Here is a 19,431-nt window from a genome sequence, read left to right as displayed (position 1 = left end):
ACTGGCCCTTTACTGTAATCAGATTAGTGACTACCCTAATTGTCATCAGGGAGCCTTTATCCAGTAACTGATGGAAGCAGATGCAGAGATCCATAGCCAAGCACTGTGCTGAGCTCCAGGAGTCCTGCTGAAGAGGAGGAGGCATTGAATGAGCCAGGGGGCCAAGGTCATGATGAGGAAACCACAGAGACAACTGATGTGAACTCCTGGGAGATTACTGACTCCCTTAACCAACAGTAAGGGAGCCTGCATGGGACCAACCTAGGTCCTCTCCATGTGACAATTGTATAGATTGGTCTATTTGTTAGGCTCCTAGCAGTGAGATCAAGACCTGTTCCTGGTGCTGCTTAGCTGGCTTTTGGGGAACTGTTCCCCTTTCTGAATTAGCTCTCCCAGCCTTGATGTGGGGAGGAGGAGCTCTGTTCCACCTCAGCTCCAGGTGCTCTGCTTTGTGCAAGCCCATGGGAGGTCTGCCCCTTTCTGAATAGAAGACTGGATGGGGAGGGAATGGGAGAAGAGGGAAGGGAAGCTGTGTTGGTTGGCATGTAAAATAAATGGAAAAAATGTTAAATAAAAAAAATCCAAACTTTAGACCTCTTTGGTGAAGATTATGGTGAACAGTTGTTGTGAATACTAAGTACAATATTAAATGTTCTCAATAACATTCCTTCCCCACACTCTCTCCTTAATAACCTTACAACACTTTCCAACTGCATTCTATAAGTTTCTTTATCAATTCCTTTAGTTAACATACACTTCCTGTGAGACTGTCTTAGACCTGCAAACACAGGTGGTTTGTAGTTACAGAGAGCAGTAAGGAGGGAGTGGCAGAGATAGCTGGGACTTTTAGAAGGAAGGCATTGCTGGAGGGAGAGAAGGATGGCTCACTTTTAGGGTACTCCTGGGAGGAACAGGTCCTTAAACTGGAAAGGTGAAGCAGCCAAGATTTACCAAAATGACTATCCAAGGACCGGATGACTTCCCACAAACCCTGACATGCCCATCTTCACCATTCATCTTGATTCTCCAGGCCTGGGAAGGTCCTAGAGCATGTTCTATACTTCACCCTGGTTTGTCATTCTGTGACCTCCTGGACTCTACAACATTTGCATCCGCAGGCATTCCTGCCTTGCCTCTCTTCCTGCCACTTTCTTCAGTCATCTCTGATGTGTTCACCTGATTCTCCCCAATAAACCGTTAACTAAGAAGTTATTTTGCATCACCTTATTCTCCCAATACACTGTCAACTAAGAAGTTATCTTAGACTCAGTGCATAGTCAATGACCTACTGGCATCAGATCACCTTTCAGCAGGAAAACAAAACCCAAATAGCATGCGATCAAATATAGCCTCCACCCAATCTGGAACTACGAATGTGTCAGAACACTGGATGAGTCCAAGTGCTGCTAAGCCCAAAGGCACACATTTGGGAAGGATGATCCAATCTTGTAGCAATGTAGCTGCCACTTATAGCAGTATTTGTGGATTTTATAAATTGGCTTCATCCTTACTGCTTAATATCATCCCTTTGCAATACAATTACTGCTTGCGAGTACAGGAATTTCTAATGCTTGCTTTATTTAAATAGCCCTAAAATGCTGACTATCACAGCATTCTACATAAGCTAGCAAACTTCGAACATTAATCTGCTACCCAGTTAAATAGGCATTATATCACAGCTGAAGGAAAATTCCCATTCACAAGCACAATACTACATGGCAGAACCCTAAAACTCACTGGTAGAGAGCCCAGTTAGCAATTGTCTGGCTTTGGGAAGGTCACTCCTGTTCATTTTCTCTGCTCTTTCCTGCAGAAGCAGTCCTTCCTTCCTTCCTTCCTTCCTTCCTTCCTTCCTTCCTTCCTTCCTTCCTTCCTTCCTTCCTTCCCTCCCTCCTTCCCTCCCTCCTTCCCTCCCTGTCAAGATAGGGTTTCTCTGTAGCTTTGGAGCCTGTCCTGGAACTAGCTCTTGCAGACCAGGCTGGCCTCGAACTCAGAGAATCCACCTATCTTCAGAGTGCTGGGATTAAAGGCGCGTGCCACCACCGACTGGCGCAAAAGCATTTCTTGAAATTACTCTGAGTGATGGAGGTCATTTTCTTTAAAACCACACAAGTGTGGTTGGTGGCTATGGTAACAGGTATAAAGTGCTTTTTAGTTATAATTGAACACATTTAATACAACAACCATTATTTTTTTCGCTTGAATTTCAAATCTATTGAGTTAGAATAAAACAAAATCAGAATAAAAAGACAGAAATAGAGGGAAGAAAGAAAAAGACATACTTAAAATACTCTGGCTTCATCGTGGCTCATCAGTACTGTAGGTGGGCAGGGTTGCTGATGCTTCCCTCCCTTAGAAGTTGGCACAGCACCTTCCAATACTACAAAAACTAGTTCTCATGGGGAGGGGCTTTCAAGTCAGACCCAGCTTGGGTCGTCCAGCTCTTATGTCTGAAGAGCATGGCGCCTTCAGCAATGGGGACTTAAGCTTGCATCTCTGAGAAGCAGCCAAGGGCAACGACAATAGCCTGGATTGTTTTTAGGAGACTCTAGGATGCCCCTAAGTAACAACTTGAAAGGAGGGAGGGTTATCATGCCTGGTTCTAGAACCTTAGCCAACTACTTGGGGCCAGTGACATCATGGCTGTCAGAGCGCCGGCTACCATACGTTACTAAACCAGTGTAACTGCTACCTGCATTCTAAATAGCCTTACACCCAAAGATGTCGCTCTCACCTTCACAGAAACTTCCCTCTGCAACAAAGACCACTGCAGAAAACCATAACTGGTCACTGTGTAAAGAAAAAGTGATCTTGGGCTTCCCAGCTCCAATGGACACATCTGCAACACAACTCTTGCATCTAAGGCTCGGGGAACATCTCAGAAGAGGGGCAGAAATATAGTAAGAGCCAGAGAACCAGGGAATCTGCTATGAGATTGTAGTCTCCCAGGAATGACAGGGAAGCCTCACCCATAATCCCTCAATAATATGCCTGCTGGAACAATACCTGAAGAGGCATACCTCCAGTAGCCATGTTAACATGGAAGGGAAAACCATATGGCATCCCACTAATACATGAACTAAAGAACGCCAAGGGCAGGAGAAAACTGGGCAGCCCTGAAATCATATATGTATAAGCTACACCTAAATGGACCGAGCAGACTGTATTTATATATTTAGGTATACTCATGTGCATGTGAACACACAACCGCACACGTGTGCATACACATGCATAACAATGACAAAGAAAAAGATGATTTTGAGGGGGAACAAGAGGGAAGGTGTATTGCAGGATTAGAGGCAAGAAAGGGTGGGGAAAATGATAATTTTAGTTAAATAGAGGGGAAAGGCCTCTGAGTGAACGTGTGCAATGGACACGAGCATGATCACGTCAAGGACCTGAACGCCTCAGGCTCACAAAAATGGCAAAGCCTTCACCTGGTTCATGTTCTAAGGATTGGCAAAGCCTTTTGCAGGTACAAGTAAGAATGTTATCAACAACCGACCTTTAGCTAAAACCAGTGTGTACAGAAACCATAATCAAACACAGTTTCTTCCTCCATAGGACTTCAACCTGAAACTGCTCCCTACAGAGACCTCCCAGTGAGATTAGCTAACGTAATGAGCCCATTAATGTTATTATAGACTGAATGCAAAGATGGTATATTTTTTAGTAGACTGAAGGTGACCTTGACTACACTGTACATACTCATACTCAACAGTATTTCCTGACCTCATGAATGAGTCTATTTCCTGTACAGTACACCTGCTGCAGCTTGCTTAGATTGTGTTTTTTTCTACAATAGCAGATCCCCAGTGCTAACTTATTTAAAAACAACTTCCAAGTCACAGCCAAGGTACTGTGTCACCAAACCCTACCAAAACCAAACTTCCATGGCCTTGCTCGTGGCTTTCAAAGTCCTTACTGATGTCGCTCATCTTCAGGGAGCCTCAGGTTTCCTCTCCCAGAGCTGACGCCCTGGCACTCTCTGAGGCCATTACTGGTTCTTAGGAGCAGGTGATAAGAAGGGCAGAGGCTGTGCTGCTGGGCCTATGGAAGTGAGTTTACAGGATACTTAAGCCACTGATTTCAGAAAGGGAAGTCAATCATCAACATAACGTGTTAAAAGAATCTCACAAAGGCTTTCCTTAGATGAATGAAAATGGACGCAACTACTCTGCCCCAAACAGACTTAGCTTGAGTAGTAATTGGGGGTTTAGAGTTGAAGTGTGAAGTGGCTGTACACACACACACACACACACACACACACACACTTTCTAAAGGGGTGCTTGAGTGCACATTGCATCAGAAGCTGTACTGGGCTGGGCCTTGTTTCCATTCCTGCGACTTAGTCATTACAGCCACAGTTAAGCCACTAACTGGGTTTTCTTTCTTTTACCTCACAGGTAGTCTGGAAATAGGTGCCTTAAACAGTATATAGTCTTAGCAGTTAGGTTTATAAGTGTGGATATTATTAAAGATGCCAAACCAAACATTCCAAAATTACTTGAGAAATTATGGTCCTGTTTAGAAATGATTAAATTTATTTTTTATCATTCAAAAGCAATTTATAGCTTAACTAATACTTTATATACTGAAAAGCAGTGATGAATTTTTCATCCACAAATACTTCCTAGACTGCACTATGACCCAGGACCATGCCCAGCTCAGGAGCCCGGGTGTTGTCAGGTGGGCAGAGGCCTTCCCCATGGCAGGGCTACGTTGCAATGCTGCTGAGCCTCAGAAAGGCAGGAGAGGCTCTGAGCTACTTTAAAGTCAGACTCAAAACAGTGTGTTGAACAAATGTATGCTGTGTACGGAAACAAGGATGACATTTAAGATTTAAGCCTTACCAAATGGCAGGGAGTGTCAGCTTTTACATACACAAAGTCCATTTGGGGAAGGTAAAGGGGACAGTTTTGCAAATCGTTGAATCTGATCCTGTCAAGTCAGCAGATGGAAGCACAGCTTGGGAGTTCATGGAGAAGGTCTTACATTAAGGGAATATAATAGTTATCTTGAACAGTCTCCATGGACTTCAAAGCCTTCTCTTTAATATCCACATCAGAAGCTGATAGCGTTCTGTATTATTCTAAATATGGTTCCCCTTAGGCTTCGCTCAGCAGGCCGTCAGGACCAAGAGGAGGTCCGTCCCTCTACCTCCCATCTGCTAGCTAAAGGGTGCACCTCAGCCAGCCCTGGGAAGGCATCCGCACCAGGCCGCTTCTGAAGCAGCAGTAATAACAGTGCTGGTACAGCAGTAAAGTACACCCCGGCAAACATCTACAGAATGGTCCACATACTTCTACATGATCAAGTCTTTATTAAAGGGCAGTGCAGCTTAGAAGAATCCAGACACTACTCCTCTAAGGGAGAAAAACAGTAACTTGCTAAATGTCAAAGTGGGAAAAGAAAAGCAGATCCAAGAGAACACTGGGAAAACTCAAACATCTGAAACATGTTTTTCTCTTAACTTCTTTTAAAGCAACCACTAACATCTAACATATCTTAGCGTCTGTGTGTTCCTTGTGCTTTCTCGTTGGCTTTTTTTTTTTTTGGTCTGACTATTTTTTATTTTTATCTTATTTTTATTATCACTTCTTTTTTTTTGTAGATGGCTGTATTCTAATGAGAGAAAAAGGGTGTGGATGTAGGTGGGTGGGGAAGTAGGAATAATCTGGGAGGAGTGAAGGGAGGGAAAACCATAATTGGAATATGCCATATGAAAAAAAAAGATTTTCAAAAACAGGCTGTAAAATTTAAAAATCTAATTAAAAGGTTATTCTTTTCTGCCTAACGGCTATGTGATTTATAACCTGTAAAATTAAAATTATTAAGAAAGAAAGATAAGCTAAAGGGCCGAAAGAAACACCTGTAGACGTGCCCATGGCCCGAGCTGTTACTGCCATGCTTCATTCCGTCATTTTGTACAGTGTCTCCCCACTCGCTGAAGCCCCCCTCACAGCTGAACTGTGAGTCTCTCAGGAGAGACTGAGGAAGAGCAACACATCTGAGGGTTTATGGACCACACTTTACCCAAAAGTTGCACTTTCTTTTATTAACTAAAAATCTTAAGGAAAAATTTCTTCTGAGTGGTTTTCAAAAGTTAACAATTTTGGGAGTCTTAGCTTCACACAAGACAAGAAGCAACGGAATGAAGCCTGGAAGCGGCAGGCGCACTATCGCCTGCAGAGCGCCATCTGGCTAACCCGTTTCAGATGGCATTCTTTAACTAAGGACACAAAACCGCATCTTCCAACACTGACAAAAATTCAAAACTAAATTATAACTATGGCTAAAACAGAATATGAAAAGAAAAGGCGGCCTTTGTGAGCACCCAGTTAATCCTCCTCTGTGCAGAGCAGCACAACAGCGTTCAGGGCTCAACGACTCCCTCGCTTCCCCGCCTCTCCTTTCTAATTCTCCCACAGCTCAGACTGAGAGGAGAACCTGGTATTTATCTTTAGCGCCGTCAGCAGTTCTCAGCCTCATCTCGAAGGAACTCTTTATTTGCTATTTCCCTCTAACTTGTGGGCACTTCACGGGCAATGCTCAGATTGCAGAACCAGCCTCCCCCGTGTGGCTTCTTGGCACCAGACCCTGAAGACGTCGGGCGTCAGCTCACAGTGCAGGTAAGACTGGGATGGGAGGGCTACTGGCAAAGGTATGGGGAGCTTCTAGACTGTGCAGGCAGCTAAGTCCAGAACTGTGGCTACTGCTGCATTTGAATTAGAAGTTACGCATCTGTCTTAAAGTATTTTTGGTATAAATGAATCTTTTCTGGAAATATGGCTTTACATTTTGAAAAAAAAAAGGCAAACTTCCTTTTAGCAAGCAGTTCATAGACTGGACATTTCTAGGTTCTGTTCTCCATGTGAAGTGTGCTGGAAATGTGCTTGTCCTAAAGGTTCCAGTTCCCATGGTGCCCCGCTTAGAGGGACGGCCACAGTATTTCCTATACTGCTCTTGTCACCACACCTCTGAACTAAGTGCGCCTGATTCCCCACCACACCGGGGGCGCCCGCCATACAAACTCCTATGCCTGTGGCTGGAGAGGAGCGTGCCAGTGCAGTAGTGTACCTGGGGCAGGAGGAGCCTTCACTGTGGAGAACATGCTTTAAACAGAATTCTCTATGCACAAGGAGGATGGAAGTCATCTTCTGCAGGAAGCAAGCGTTGTGCTAACTAGATGCAGTGTTGTAGTATTTACTTGCTAGCTTGCCTGTCTGCAATGTATTGCTGCCAGGACTTGTTACTTATGACAACAACTGCTTGCAGGTCTGCATGACATTTAGGAAACATTGTTTGATGGAATGAAAAGGGCTATGATGGAAAAGCCGGATAGAATGATCATATTAAAATTTCCCATCAAAGCAAAAATGAAAGCAAGCATCAAAGTGATCTTAGGGAGTGTTAACAATGACCTCAACTGCTGGAGACCTCTTGGGCCGGAAAGACTGTGAAACAGTCTCAGTGACTGACACCTGAACTCAACAGCTCGTGTAAACCTGAACACACGTGCCTGAACTCAGGAGCTAGTGTACAACTGTACACACACATGCCTGAGCTCAGGAGCTAGTGTAAAACTGTACACACATGCCTGAACTCAGCAGCTAGTGTAAAACTGAATACACACATGCCTGAATTCAGCAGCTAGTGTACAACTGTACACACACATGCCTGAACTCAGGAGCTAGTGTAAAACTGAATACACACATGCCTGAACTCAGCAGCTAGTGTAAAACTGAATACACACATGCCTGAACTCAGCAGCTAGTGTAAAACTGAATACACACATGCCTGAACTCAGCAGCTAGTGTAAAACTGAATACACACATGCCTGAGCTCAGGAGCTAGTATAAAACTGAATACACATGTGCTCCCCCCCGCTCCCCCCCTTAAGCTTTTAACTTTCTGTTGGTTAGAGCTGGGGAATCTGGCAAACAAAAGGATCAAACAGCCTAGCAGCAGATACGCCCTAAGATCACTGAGGTTTGTACACACACTGACTCAGAAGAATGTAAAATCCCAGAGACTCCTAAAATCATGGGATTGACAAAACTAGAACTCAGTTCAGGCAGAGGAAGCTCTGATGATCTAGAGACTCACTTGTAGCCACGGCAGGTCTGTGGTTTCCACAGGCCCGGATTGGCATCACCTAAGGTATTTAACAAGAGCCAACCATCAGCCTCTTGGTGAGCAGAACAGCCAGTCACCATCCTATCCACACCCTGCAGGCCTTTGTTTCCCTGGTGAGGAAAGACTCTAGGCAGCACAGCAGTAGCAAACACAGGGCGACAGGAAGGCAGAGGCTGACAGGAGAGAGGTAAGAGCTGCACCTGGCAGCCCCGTAGAAGACTGGCATGGAGGTTTCCACCTGAGCTCACTGATTGGACAAAGTAATGAAACCCAAGATTACAGCTGAGGCTTCCTTCAGCTCTAGGATTCTAAGAAAATTAAATCAGCCCACAGAAGGATAAGAAAAAATCCTAAAGTCCCACTTTCAAATACAGAGAGATAACATGAAACCAAGAACCACCTCCAGCTATTTGAAGAGTGTGTGCATGTAAGAATCCTAAGTCAATGCAGCGTATCATTAACAATTGTTTCACAGAAAGACAAAAAATAAGCCAATACCACAGCATTCCCGAGACATTGCACTGTTCACCAAACAGCACACACTATCAGTTGCGGTCACATGGTGAACAGGAATATGAACACGGAAGTAGGAAGCTGTTCCGTGTTTTAAAGCCAGCTACAAAGTAAAACAAGGGGTGGGCTGATATTTTACCTACAGCCAACTATGTGGCTGTTTCTGGCATGGACTTTCAAGATCTTCTGTTCCTGCATCTGAATCACTCAGGGGAGCAGTTTTGTGGCTGAACCCTTCTGGATTGTTAAGTGGGAAGGACTTTGGTTGCAAGTAGAAAGGATCTTACATTCTCATAAGCTAGTACCAGGAACATGATGATAATAAATGTTAACCTAGGTAAGGACTGTGCAGGACTCTAAAATCCTTCAGTTTCTCTTTCTCCTTTAACAAGATCCTCGGGCACACATGGTGTGTGCTGAGTGAAGATTTAATTCAAACCATTTTTCAGTTCTTAACTTTTCCTATATCTATAAATTATTTAGAGGAGATAGATTTAAACTTTTAATTGCTTATGACTTATTTTCATTAAAAACAAAGTTATTTAAAATGATCTACAATGCTAATAAAATTCTGTATCGGATATTACAGCCACAATTTGAAGTGTCTAAACTGCCTAACAAGGTATACGCTCATTTCATAGACATTTTCAGAATACTTAGGGTCTTATGTGGATAACTATAGTATGCTCCAAATTCAGCACTTCTTGTGACGCTCACTCAGTAGAATGCTATTCCGCAGGCCCACTTAGGAACCTTTCTCTGAGATGGCAGCATCCTCATCTGCTCTGTGTGTGCCTATGTGCGTGTGTATGTATAAAGCATAGAGATGCGGGTGCTATTCAGGTATGTTCTAGCTCCTGTATGAAGCCTTTGTTTCTTCCTCCAATTCTATTCTGCTTCTTTCCCTAGCTTTTGTTATTTGGTTCTCAACTCCACAGCATAGCTCCTGATCTGACCACGCACCACAATTAACCACTGGGATCTTCTAGGAGAACAGAAGTTAAGAGTAACATCATGGCCTCAGCGGGTCTCCAGCTCCTTGCTTTCATCCTGGCCTTGTCTGGGGTCTCTGGAGTACTCACTGCCACTATGCTGCCCAACTGGAAGGTCAGTGCAGAGCCAGGCTCCAACATTGTCACTGCTATGGTGCAGGTGCACGGGCTGTGGATGGACTGCACCTGGTACAGCACTGGGATGTTCAGCTGTGCCCTGAAATACTCCATCCTGTCTCTACCCATCCGCGTGCAGGCGGCCAGGGCCACCATGGTGCTGGCCTGCATTCTGTCTGCTTTGGGGATCTGCACTTCTGTAGTAGGGATGAAATGCACTCACTTAGGTGGGGACACATACACCAAGAGCCAGATCTCCTTGGCTGGAGGAGTCTGCTTCATGGTTGCAGGGATCGCCGGCTTAATCCCCACAGTGTGGTACACCAAGGAGATCGTAGAAAACTTTCTAGATGTGACCATTCCGAAAAGCCACAAGTATGAACCCGGAGGAGCTGTCTACGTCGGGTTCATTTCAGCGATGCTACTACTTATCTCTGGTATTATTTTCTGCACTTCTTATATAAAAAAGAACCCGAAACCACGGATCTACCCCCCCAGGCAGAAACAGACCTCTACCTGGCAGCCAGAGAACAGGTTAGCATATAACCTGAAGGATTACGTGTAAGAGCTATGCTGTGAACGTGCAATGAGGCTCTGGGAGCCTGCTAAAACTTTATTAGAATGAAGAAAACGAGACAAAATACTCTTATGCTCAACTTTCTTTACAAAGAAGACAAAATATTAAAAAAATTACGAGGTACTTTAAAATGACAACAAACTACCATATACAATTATATCTGGCTTGAATTTCTTTATCTTCCTATTATTGCATTCATGTTTTATTTAAAAGTATATAACTGAAAGAGGTCTGACTATATTAATAAGGCAATGGGTGACAGCATTAGTTTATTTTTAAAGATATATTTTAGATTAATTTTTTTGTAATTATGAAGTATAAAAAGTACCTTCCCTTGGTGTTTGTTGATCAAAGATATCTCCTATTCTGCCCTCTGGTGGCCAATGCCTGAGTAGCCGGTTTCTGTTTTAAAGCCACAGGATATGGCGGCGACTCCGGTACAGAGGACCAGAACTCATGTACATGTTGCCCCAGCCATCAGCCCCAGCCCCAGTCCCAGCCCCAGCTTCCATCCTAACTTATCATGTGTTATGATATAATGTATGCAAACTGAAATTAGATAGGATTCATGAACTGGTAGATGCTACTGTAGCACATGAAAGCCAATATAAGCACAAACTAATATATGGCACTTTTTAAATACAAGCCAACTAATAAGACCTCTGCTTGCTTTAAATACCCAAGGGCTGCTCTCTCTTCTGCATCTAGAAAATAGATTAAGTTCATTTCCCCAATTATTTATATGTACCCCATCCCAATGAATCTCACAGTTAGCACTATCTGACTCATTCACAGTTTTTCCCCCATACAGGGTATTGGAGAAGCCAGACGGCCTCCTGTGTGCTGGGGCTTAGAGACACACTCCACTATGCTCGGCTCAGTCACTTTTAAGTTGTACTTTTTCCCTCAAATTTTATTCAAGTTAACAAATCACTGTGGTTATCTTATAAATGAGCATCTTCTGTTGATAGAAGTAAAATAACTTTTAAAGTACAAAGAAAAATTTTAAAATATACATACAAATTATGATATGCAACTAGGATATTCTATAAAAAATTTGGACTTCCCATTGGTGCAAAGAACACTGTAGATTTTCCAGTAATTTGTTTGTTAATTCATTGCTCATAATACAACTTCTAAGAGAAAAAAGATTGTACATTAATGACTTAGAGAAAAGACTATTTATGTGAATGAATAATTTTCACTTGCATATTCAGAAAAGAGACTAAATATGTTAATTCCATTACTTAGTAGATTTCATGTTCTGAAGCAGTCATGTTATACTAGGACAGCTGCAGCTAAGTTTTAGATCTTACAGACCGTTCCCTGCGAACTTTCCTCAGGGGAGCAAATACAACAAGTCACACTCATGAACTAACACAAACATGTAAAGACTCACCTCTGGTTTGGGAACAAAAGCTTTCCCTGGAATGGTAAAGAGGTGCTCAACCTTGCAGAGGTACTGGGCCATAATGGAAAGGCGGCTGCGCTGTTTGCTTCCTGTAGTGGCTACAAGTCTCTACAAAAGGCCAAAAGTAAGCAAACAGTTAATCCCATCTGACTAGGCACATCTGATTCAAGACAAATTATTATGCTTCACACACACACCCCACACTATCTGACACAAACCATGTAAACAAACATCGTTAGCAAGACAGGCTGTAGTGTGCCAATTGTATCATGTATAAGCACTGAAAACTCACATAAACTCTAAGTGACTGTCTGAGGTTTTCAAGCTACTGTTATATTCTACAACAGAAAGTCATATGTAAACAATTAATAAACACTGTTATGAAGAAATTAGCAAATAAAGAACTGTAAAGATGATTTAAAAGTGCTTCCTTAAGTATAAAAACTTTGACTATTCAAGCACCTTTGAAATACAGGCTGTTCTTGACAAACAATTTATGCCAAAATTAGGACATTTCCTTTTGACCACCCAAACACTCATTTTTGAACTGAACTCAGCACATAACAAACTGATAAATAAAATGCAATTTGCATGAAAATCTCAATCATACATTTAAAGAGAACTTCAATTTCCATATATAACATATAAAATTAAAATTCAGATTAAAAATTATATAGTATCAAGAATGGCCAAGACACTCCTGAATAATACCGACAATGCTCATGGGAGACTCACCTGATATCAAAATTAAGGCACTATTGCTACAAACTGACAGACCAACAGGACAAAAAGACCCAAGAGCATGTGGGCCTCTGATACACAAGAGATGAGATTCTCTTAACAAAAGAGAAGGGCAGACCATTCATTAAATGGTATAGGTGCAATTAAGCATTCACAGAGAAAAGACAAACTGCAATTGAATTAATGATATATGAAAAACAAAATTTCAGTCTTTTGCAGGTAATATCTATGACCCAAAGTGGAGAAGATGCAAAAGCAGAAGCTACAAAAGATAGATCTTTTTCTGTTAAAAATTTCAATCAAAACACTATCAAGACACATCGTACATTCAGAATGTGTTTAGAAGGCCAAAGCATCAGTGGTCACGATATGAACGAGATGCCTACACACTAGGCATTTACCAACCATAAGATAAACAACCAGGAGATATAGGACAAACTATGGCAGATCAATGAGTTATAACCATTAACTAAGTTAACGTATAAAAAAGCAGAGATATGCAAATTAAAGCCAAGACAATCCATAATTTCACAAATGGAACACTATAAAAAAGTTTGTCAAGGGTAGAAAGAATTAGATGCTACAAGGATTTTACACTTGGCAGTGAGTGGAAAGAGCACAAACGTATTTATATACCAATGCTGGATAATAATTTGTCAATAAAAGCTGAAGTTTTATAGCATATCACTTACACAAGAGAATATACGTCCTCTGCAGCATTATGCACATTATTCAGAAAGTTGAAAATTATAATTCTACCAACAGGTAAATGGCTATAATTTTGCCAACGGATATGAAATAACTGTTAAAATGGATAACAGGGATTACTGGCATAGGTTACGTCCCACAATAGAGTATAGATTTTAAAGTGGCAAAAACCAGTGTGGTATAATGCTTACATAAAAACCTTAGGATTTCTGTGTGTGCCTACATACATACCTACATACATACCTACAATACAAATAGGAGATGTGTGGCAATGGCAACTACTACTTTTCACACAGTTCAAACCCTAGGAAGGAGGGCTCCAAACACACACACACACACACACACACACACGCCATTTGATATTATGGGAAAGGCAATAAAAACTATGCTAAAATTGGGTAAGACTGAGAGTAATAGTCTCAGAGATCACTCATCTTTCTAAAATGTACCATGTTTCTGTGTTCTTGAGCTCTGAAGACATCCCCAAACTCTAGTGATCTGTTTAGAATCAAGGTCACGGACACCAGTAACGAGTGGAACACCCGAAGCCAGGCACAGGGCAGAATGTCCATGCTAGACCACCATCAGTGCTCCCAGAGCAGGTGCTGCTGGATTTCCACTCTCCGAGGTCACTGACGGGCATCGACTAATCTAATAGCTCATTTCTACTGCTGCATCTAACCTGTTCTAGGCATGAAAAAAATTCTCATAACTTGGCTTTTTAGAACTTTATCTGAAGACTAAAATGGACTTTGGGGTTCTGGAGAGATGACTCAGTGGTTAAAGCACTTGCTGCACTTACAGAGGACCTGGGTTTGATTCCAGCATCCACATGGAAGATCACAGCCACTCATAACCTCAGTATCAGGAGATCCAATGGGGGCCCTGGACAGTAGGCATGAATGTGTACATACGTACAAGCAAAACGTTCATACACGTAAAATAAAATATATAAACTGAAATGAAACAAACAAGGTTTTGGCCGAGAAACTGAGGAATTTCCTCCGACATGCCTGGAGATCGCACAGCCTCTAGGCTGATGACGTCTCCTGTCCATCTCGTCACACCCCTTCCCCACCCCCTTCCCATTTTAAGCAACTGCTGCTTATCTGCATTGGCAGAGCAGAAATGATTAGGAAACTGAGTTCAAGATAATGAAGTGCTATAGCATGTAAGACACAGAAAATCGCCCCTCAGTGTAATATAAAGGCAAGAGATGCATATTCTCAAATAAAACCTCCTGCCTTAGTCCCCCAAGTGCTTGGATTACAGCACGATCCACAGTGCCCAGTGGTAAAAGCAGATCTTTAAAACTACAATCCAGCAAAAATATAACCATGAAATTTAAAAATTAACCCAAAGAATTGGCCATCATGGATTTCCTTAAGGCATTGCTAATATGCTACTTTACATTTGAAAGATGTGTTTCCAATGATGAATTCAAAAGAATTTAAAAATTACTTTAAAAAGCAAAAACCTGAAAAGGGTGGAATTATTCTATCTGGACTTAAAGCACGGTTAAATACATTTCACTCTGGGCATGAAGCACTTAGGACAGTTAGAAATGGGGGTGTTCTAATCTAGACCCTGGGTCCAGTCAATCGCCATAGCAAGTACACCAGGCTGTGGAGATATTTTAATTTAGAACAAAGCAGCACACAGAACTGTTAATCCACTGAGCAAAAATTCAAGTCACAGTCCAGGAAGCCTGCAAAGACTTTACAATAAAAGCTACCCTGAGAAGTTACTGAGCTAATAACCATTTTCATATGTATTGCTATTTTTATTTAGACACAGCACAGGTAAAGCTATGAACACAAAAGTTCATCAATAGAGGAGTTTTTTAACAATAAAAGGTCTGGACACTGAATGAGTTAAGTTTTCAGTAGAAGGAAACCATTAGCTCTTGAGTTTTAAAAGTCACTAAGGACAAGAAAACAAGGCATGACAGAATTCCCAAAAAGAGTTATTTCTTTTACTTTTGTCTGTTCTGTTATTTATCTAAAATAACTGTAAGGAGAAAAATTATACTTATCGATGTGGGATTTCCCTCTGTGATTACCATTAATGAATAAAGAAACTGCCTTGGCCTGTTAATAGGGCAGAACTTAGGTTGGCAGGGAAAACTAAATGGAATGCTGGGAGAAAGGAGGAGGAGTTAGAGAAAAGCCATGTAACCACCAGAGATGGATGCTGGAACCTTACCCAGTAAGCTACAGCCATGTGGCGATACACAGATTAATAGAGATGGGTTAAATTAATATGTAAGAGTTAGTCAATAGGAAGCTAGAGCTAATGGGCCAACTAGTGATTTAAATAACATAGTTTCTGTGTGATTATTTTGGTTCTGGGCAGCTGGGACAAACAAGCAGCTCCCTCCAAGAACTTGTATTTGTGAATTTACAATGTTGGACCAGGGACAATGAATGTTATGTCATTAAGAGAGTGGTGACATCTTCCCTACTAGGGATGTAACCACAACAATCCAATGTCTCCTGGAAACAGAAGGCAGAGGTTGATGTGCGACCCACTTAAAAAACCCACAGGCCCAGCACAATGGAGAACTTGAACCTCGTGTCTCTACTAGAAAACAGAGGATCTTTGTTCCAGTTCAAGTGCTGCCTAATCCGTGAAGACAATAAAGCACCCCAGTTTTCATTATAGAGAGAGTTCAGATGAGATTTGTTAAGCTCTGACTACTGCTACATAGTCTTGACTCCTTTTCTGAGATGTATTGCCATTTAGATGCCCATTAATGCATCCAGAGTGAATTCTTATTTTACATCCCATAACCCTAGAGAAAAGAATAAGAGGAGGGCACTTATTGGATTTGGTTTTATAACTCACAACAAAGTCAAGGTTAAAAATGCTTTCTGTTGCTAAAATCTAGAATATTACACACAGGATCGTGATCCAGAGCAAACAGGATATGTAAGACGATGGCACTACTCAGTCTTCCCTTGTGACTCCCAACTGTGACATCAGTCAAACGGACCATAATGCATTCCATAAATTACAGACTTGCTATAAATTCAATATTCATGTAAAAATGTAACTAAAATTAACCTTTGTTGAAGAAAAATAATTGCCTATGGTGAAGTCAAAACACTATCATTAAAAACCAGAGCTGCCAGCTGAGTCACTGCAAACATGACTCCACTACTCCACTCCACTCCTCCGCTCTTTCCTCAAAGAAGTGAGAGCTCAACGCTTGCCTCTCTATTTTGTTGTTAAGAACAAAAATACCAAATAATCAGGAGGAGGAAGCGAATCTACCAGTGTGGCATGATCAGAACTCTACCCACTAACCGTGCCCTCTGCCCTAACCTTGCCATTCACTGCTTCACTCCCATTGGGATTTGATACTCTGTCCACTTAGCAGTAATTCAGCCTTAAACTTTCTCAAACTGGTGTAACTATGTCTTCATCACATGCAAACATGACATGTATTTGGTCAAATTAGTCTGTCTCAACCAACCTGACCTGACCTGACCTGAGGCTCTTCCTAAGGACCCCCTCTCTGAACCCAGAGCCTGCTGCTCCTGGGACTCCTCAGCATGTCTCTGACGTCTCTAATCAGAGCACAGCTTTCTGCAGAGTTCTTCTGATAAGAGACTTCTAAAGAGCAGATGGTAAGAAATGGGGTTGGAATTTATATGCTGACCGTAAAATAGAGCTTACTTTTACTATATACAAAAATCAATCCCAAGTGAACAGAAATACCTTCAGAATCAAGACATAAAATGATTTATTCAGATATGAAGCAACCACAAATTAAAAATTAAGAATGTCTAATCTTCAAGAGAGGAGATCAGTGGGAAAGTGGAGAAGGACGAGCAAGCAATGGGGTGTGTCTGTGTGTGAGCAGAACCAACGTATATATGTGTGTGTGAAAGTGTCACAATGAAGCCCATTAATGTGTATAATTAATACATGTCAGTAAAAAAGTTCAAGAAAAATAATGTCTAATTCTCACGACATTAAAAAAGACAATGACAATATACGTGCAGAGAAAGGCAATCTGCAGTACACTGCACTAGTACAGAGAATACCAGCAAACAGAGACAATGCAACAGAAAGATTAACAGTTCAATGTAAAACACCCAAGTGACCCCAAGCTGCAACCGTGCCCCACTGCATTAAAACTCAGCACAATACACCAACATCCCTAGATTAATAAAAAATGTGTAGGTCTAGTAAGACCAGGAGCTGGCAAAAATATGGAGCAAAATGAACTCACGTACACACTGTTATACAGGAACAGAAAGGCCTGATGGCTTACAAAATGAACTCATGTACACACTTATACAGGAGTATAAAAGCCTGATGACTTCCAAAAACGGTAAGGCCTACCAATCAAGACTGAAGCTCTTGGGCACATATCTTGTCCCAAACTGGCCCTGTGCCTAAGAACTTTCCGGACAGTTCTGTTCACAATAGTAAAGCAGAGATGAACCCTGGGTCCCTAACAATGAGACCGGACAGATTACGAGAGTGAAAGCATAGCCAAGACAGAGAGCAATATAAATAAAGGATAACTATGAGCACACGTGTGGATCCTACTAAGATGTTTACAATAAACACACATATTGTACGACTCCTTTAAAATGGAGCTTAAGCGTGGACAAACCTAAAGCACACGACACACATGGGTACAAATCTATTATCAAGACTATGGAAGGGAACAATCCCAAACTCAGGCCTTATTACCTTGGTATGGGGAGATGCAGTCAGAGTGAGTTTGCAAGTGCAGATCTCTCCCTACGCTCGCCCTCAGTCTTACCGTGCAAGCTGCTCTTGTCCACCCTGGAGATTTACTTTGTAAATTCAGAACACTCAAGCCATGAGAATGCAGGCACAGCAGGCATCAAATGAGGCGCGCGTGCGCGCACGCGTGTGCGGTGGGGTGGGTAATCGGGTGCCAAATTTATGATATCTTTTAACTGTCATCCTAAGGATTGTAGAGGATCAATTTTAAGATGGCACAGCCCACTCTCAACATATGAATGTAAAATCAACATCTTGCAGCTTTCATCTCTCCTGGGTTTTGTCTACGGCAGTGCAGGCCTTGTGCTGAACACAGTTTTCGTTGGCTGACGGGTATAACTTGAGGTCTCCACTGGGAGCATCTAGTGGTCCTGTCTGCTATCTTCATTACATGTCTTAACTTTTGGATGCGTTTTTCCACATGTAATGGAAAAGTATTAACTCAGAAAACACAGCCAGTAATAAATACTAAGTAGTATTTGGTTTGGAAATTTGATCATACAATGAAATATCCAGAAAAAGACAAGACTGACCTCAGCTACCTCCTTTTGAAATGTTAACGTCATCTGGGTTCTGCCGTAGATGAAGGGTCCATCTCTAAGAGAGATGTTTTCAAGCCACTTGATGATCAGGGGAGTTGAGACACTGAAAGGCAGATTTCCAAGGATGTGTACATTTGGCGGATCTGTTTGGTTGGGGGAGAAGACAATTTGGAATGAGTACATGAACATATTCTGAGTATGATCTTAATAGCTTCATTGACATTTAAGTATGATAATCAAATAAAGGCAAATGAAAAGACACAACTTGGCATTTTTCAGTTCTTTTAAAATGCAAGTTTTTCCACAATTAGCTTTGTATTTATAGATAAAAAGGTTCTAGAAAAGTTCATGAAATGAGGTTTTGAAGGAAAAGGAGATTTTCCTTAGAAACACTGAGTTTAAAGTGCCTGTGGGGTTTGCCAGACCATCAGAGACCCAGCAGGGGGGTACAAACTGAGCCTAAAATTTGAATGCCTGAACTACTTAGGTGGGAAATAAAACCAAAGGAATAGGGTAACCTAGGCAAATCCTTAGCACGAGAAGATGCCGCAAAAGAAAAATCTCAGTATCAAACAAACAAGTGGGCTAGAAAACAGAAACAAAACAAAATACTGCAAACAAAACTCCAAACCCTCAAACCACTGACAAAGAACAGTTCGTTTCCAAAGGCCGAGGAGAACGGTGGAGCCCAACAACCACGGAGACATGAAGGTGATATACGCCACTAAATGGATGAACCAGAGTGGGGACTGTGGTCCTGCTGCGGGCTCTGTGCTGAGAAGCCACTGACTAGAAACATGAGTTACTCTGGAGGAGCCTGACCCTGGGGAGACTAGACACACACGAGCGGCTAGATCTGCAAAAGCCCTCCCACTTATCCTCGGTTTCTGCTCGCAGTCCACATGCCCTGTATCATCCGCACTT

The 19,431-nt window shown here is 42.0% G+C and overlaps 2 protein-coding genes across 2 annotated transcripts in view; one reads left to right on the top strand and one right to left on the bottom strand.

The window, feature by feature from the left end:
- The window catches only part of Tfb1m (transcription factor B1, mitochondrial), a 38,743-nt gene that overhangs the window by 3,678 nt on the left and 15,634 nt on the right, over nucleotides 1-19,431 (bottom strand). The window contains exons 4-5 of the mRNA XM_038338857.1: nucleotides 18,499-18,650; nucleotides 11,738-11,857 (exon numbers count right to left, since the gene is read on the bottom strand). Of these exons, the coding sequence (XP_038194785.1) occupies nucleotides 11,738-11,857; nucleotides 18,499-18,650 (272 nt within the window). The remainder of the gene's footprint in view (nucleotides 1-11,737; nucleotides 11,858-18,498; nucleotides 18,651-19,431) is intronic.
- Cldn20 (claudin 20) lies at nucleotides 9,667-10,326 on the top strand. The gene has a single exon (XM_038338859.1). It carries the CDS (start codon nucleotides 9,667-9,669, stop codon nucleotides 10,324-10,326), a length of 660 nt encoding a protein of 219 aa, XP_038194787.1.

Source organism: Arvicola amphibius, chromosome 8 (genome assembly GCF_903992535.2).
Source record: "Arvicola amphibius chromosome 8, mArvAmp1.2, whole genome shotgun sequence".
Taxonomy (NCBI): Eukaryota; Metazoa; Chordata; class Mammalia; order Rodentia; family Cricetidae; genus Arvicola; species Arvicola amphibius.
The sequence above is the reverse complement of the archived record's forward strand: the minus strand, read 5'-3'. Positions and strand labels throughout refer to the sequence as shown.

Bases quoted from the DNA above. Each gene is read 5' to 3' on its own strand.
- Cldn20 (XM_038338859.1), top strand. From the start codon at position 9,667: ATGGCCTCAGCGGGTCTCCAGCTCCTTGCTTTCATCCTGGCCTTGTCT.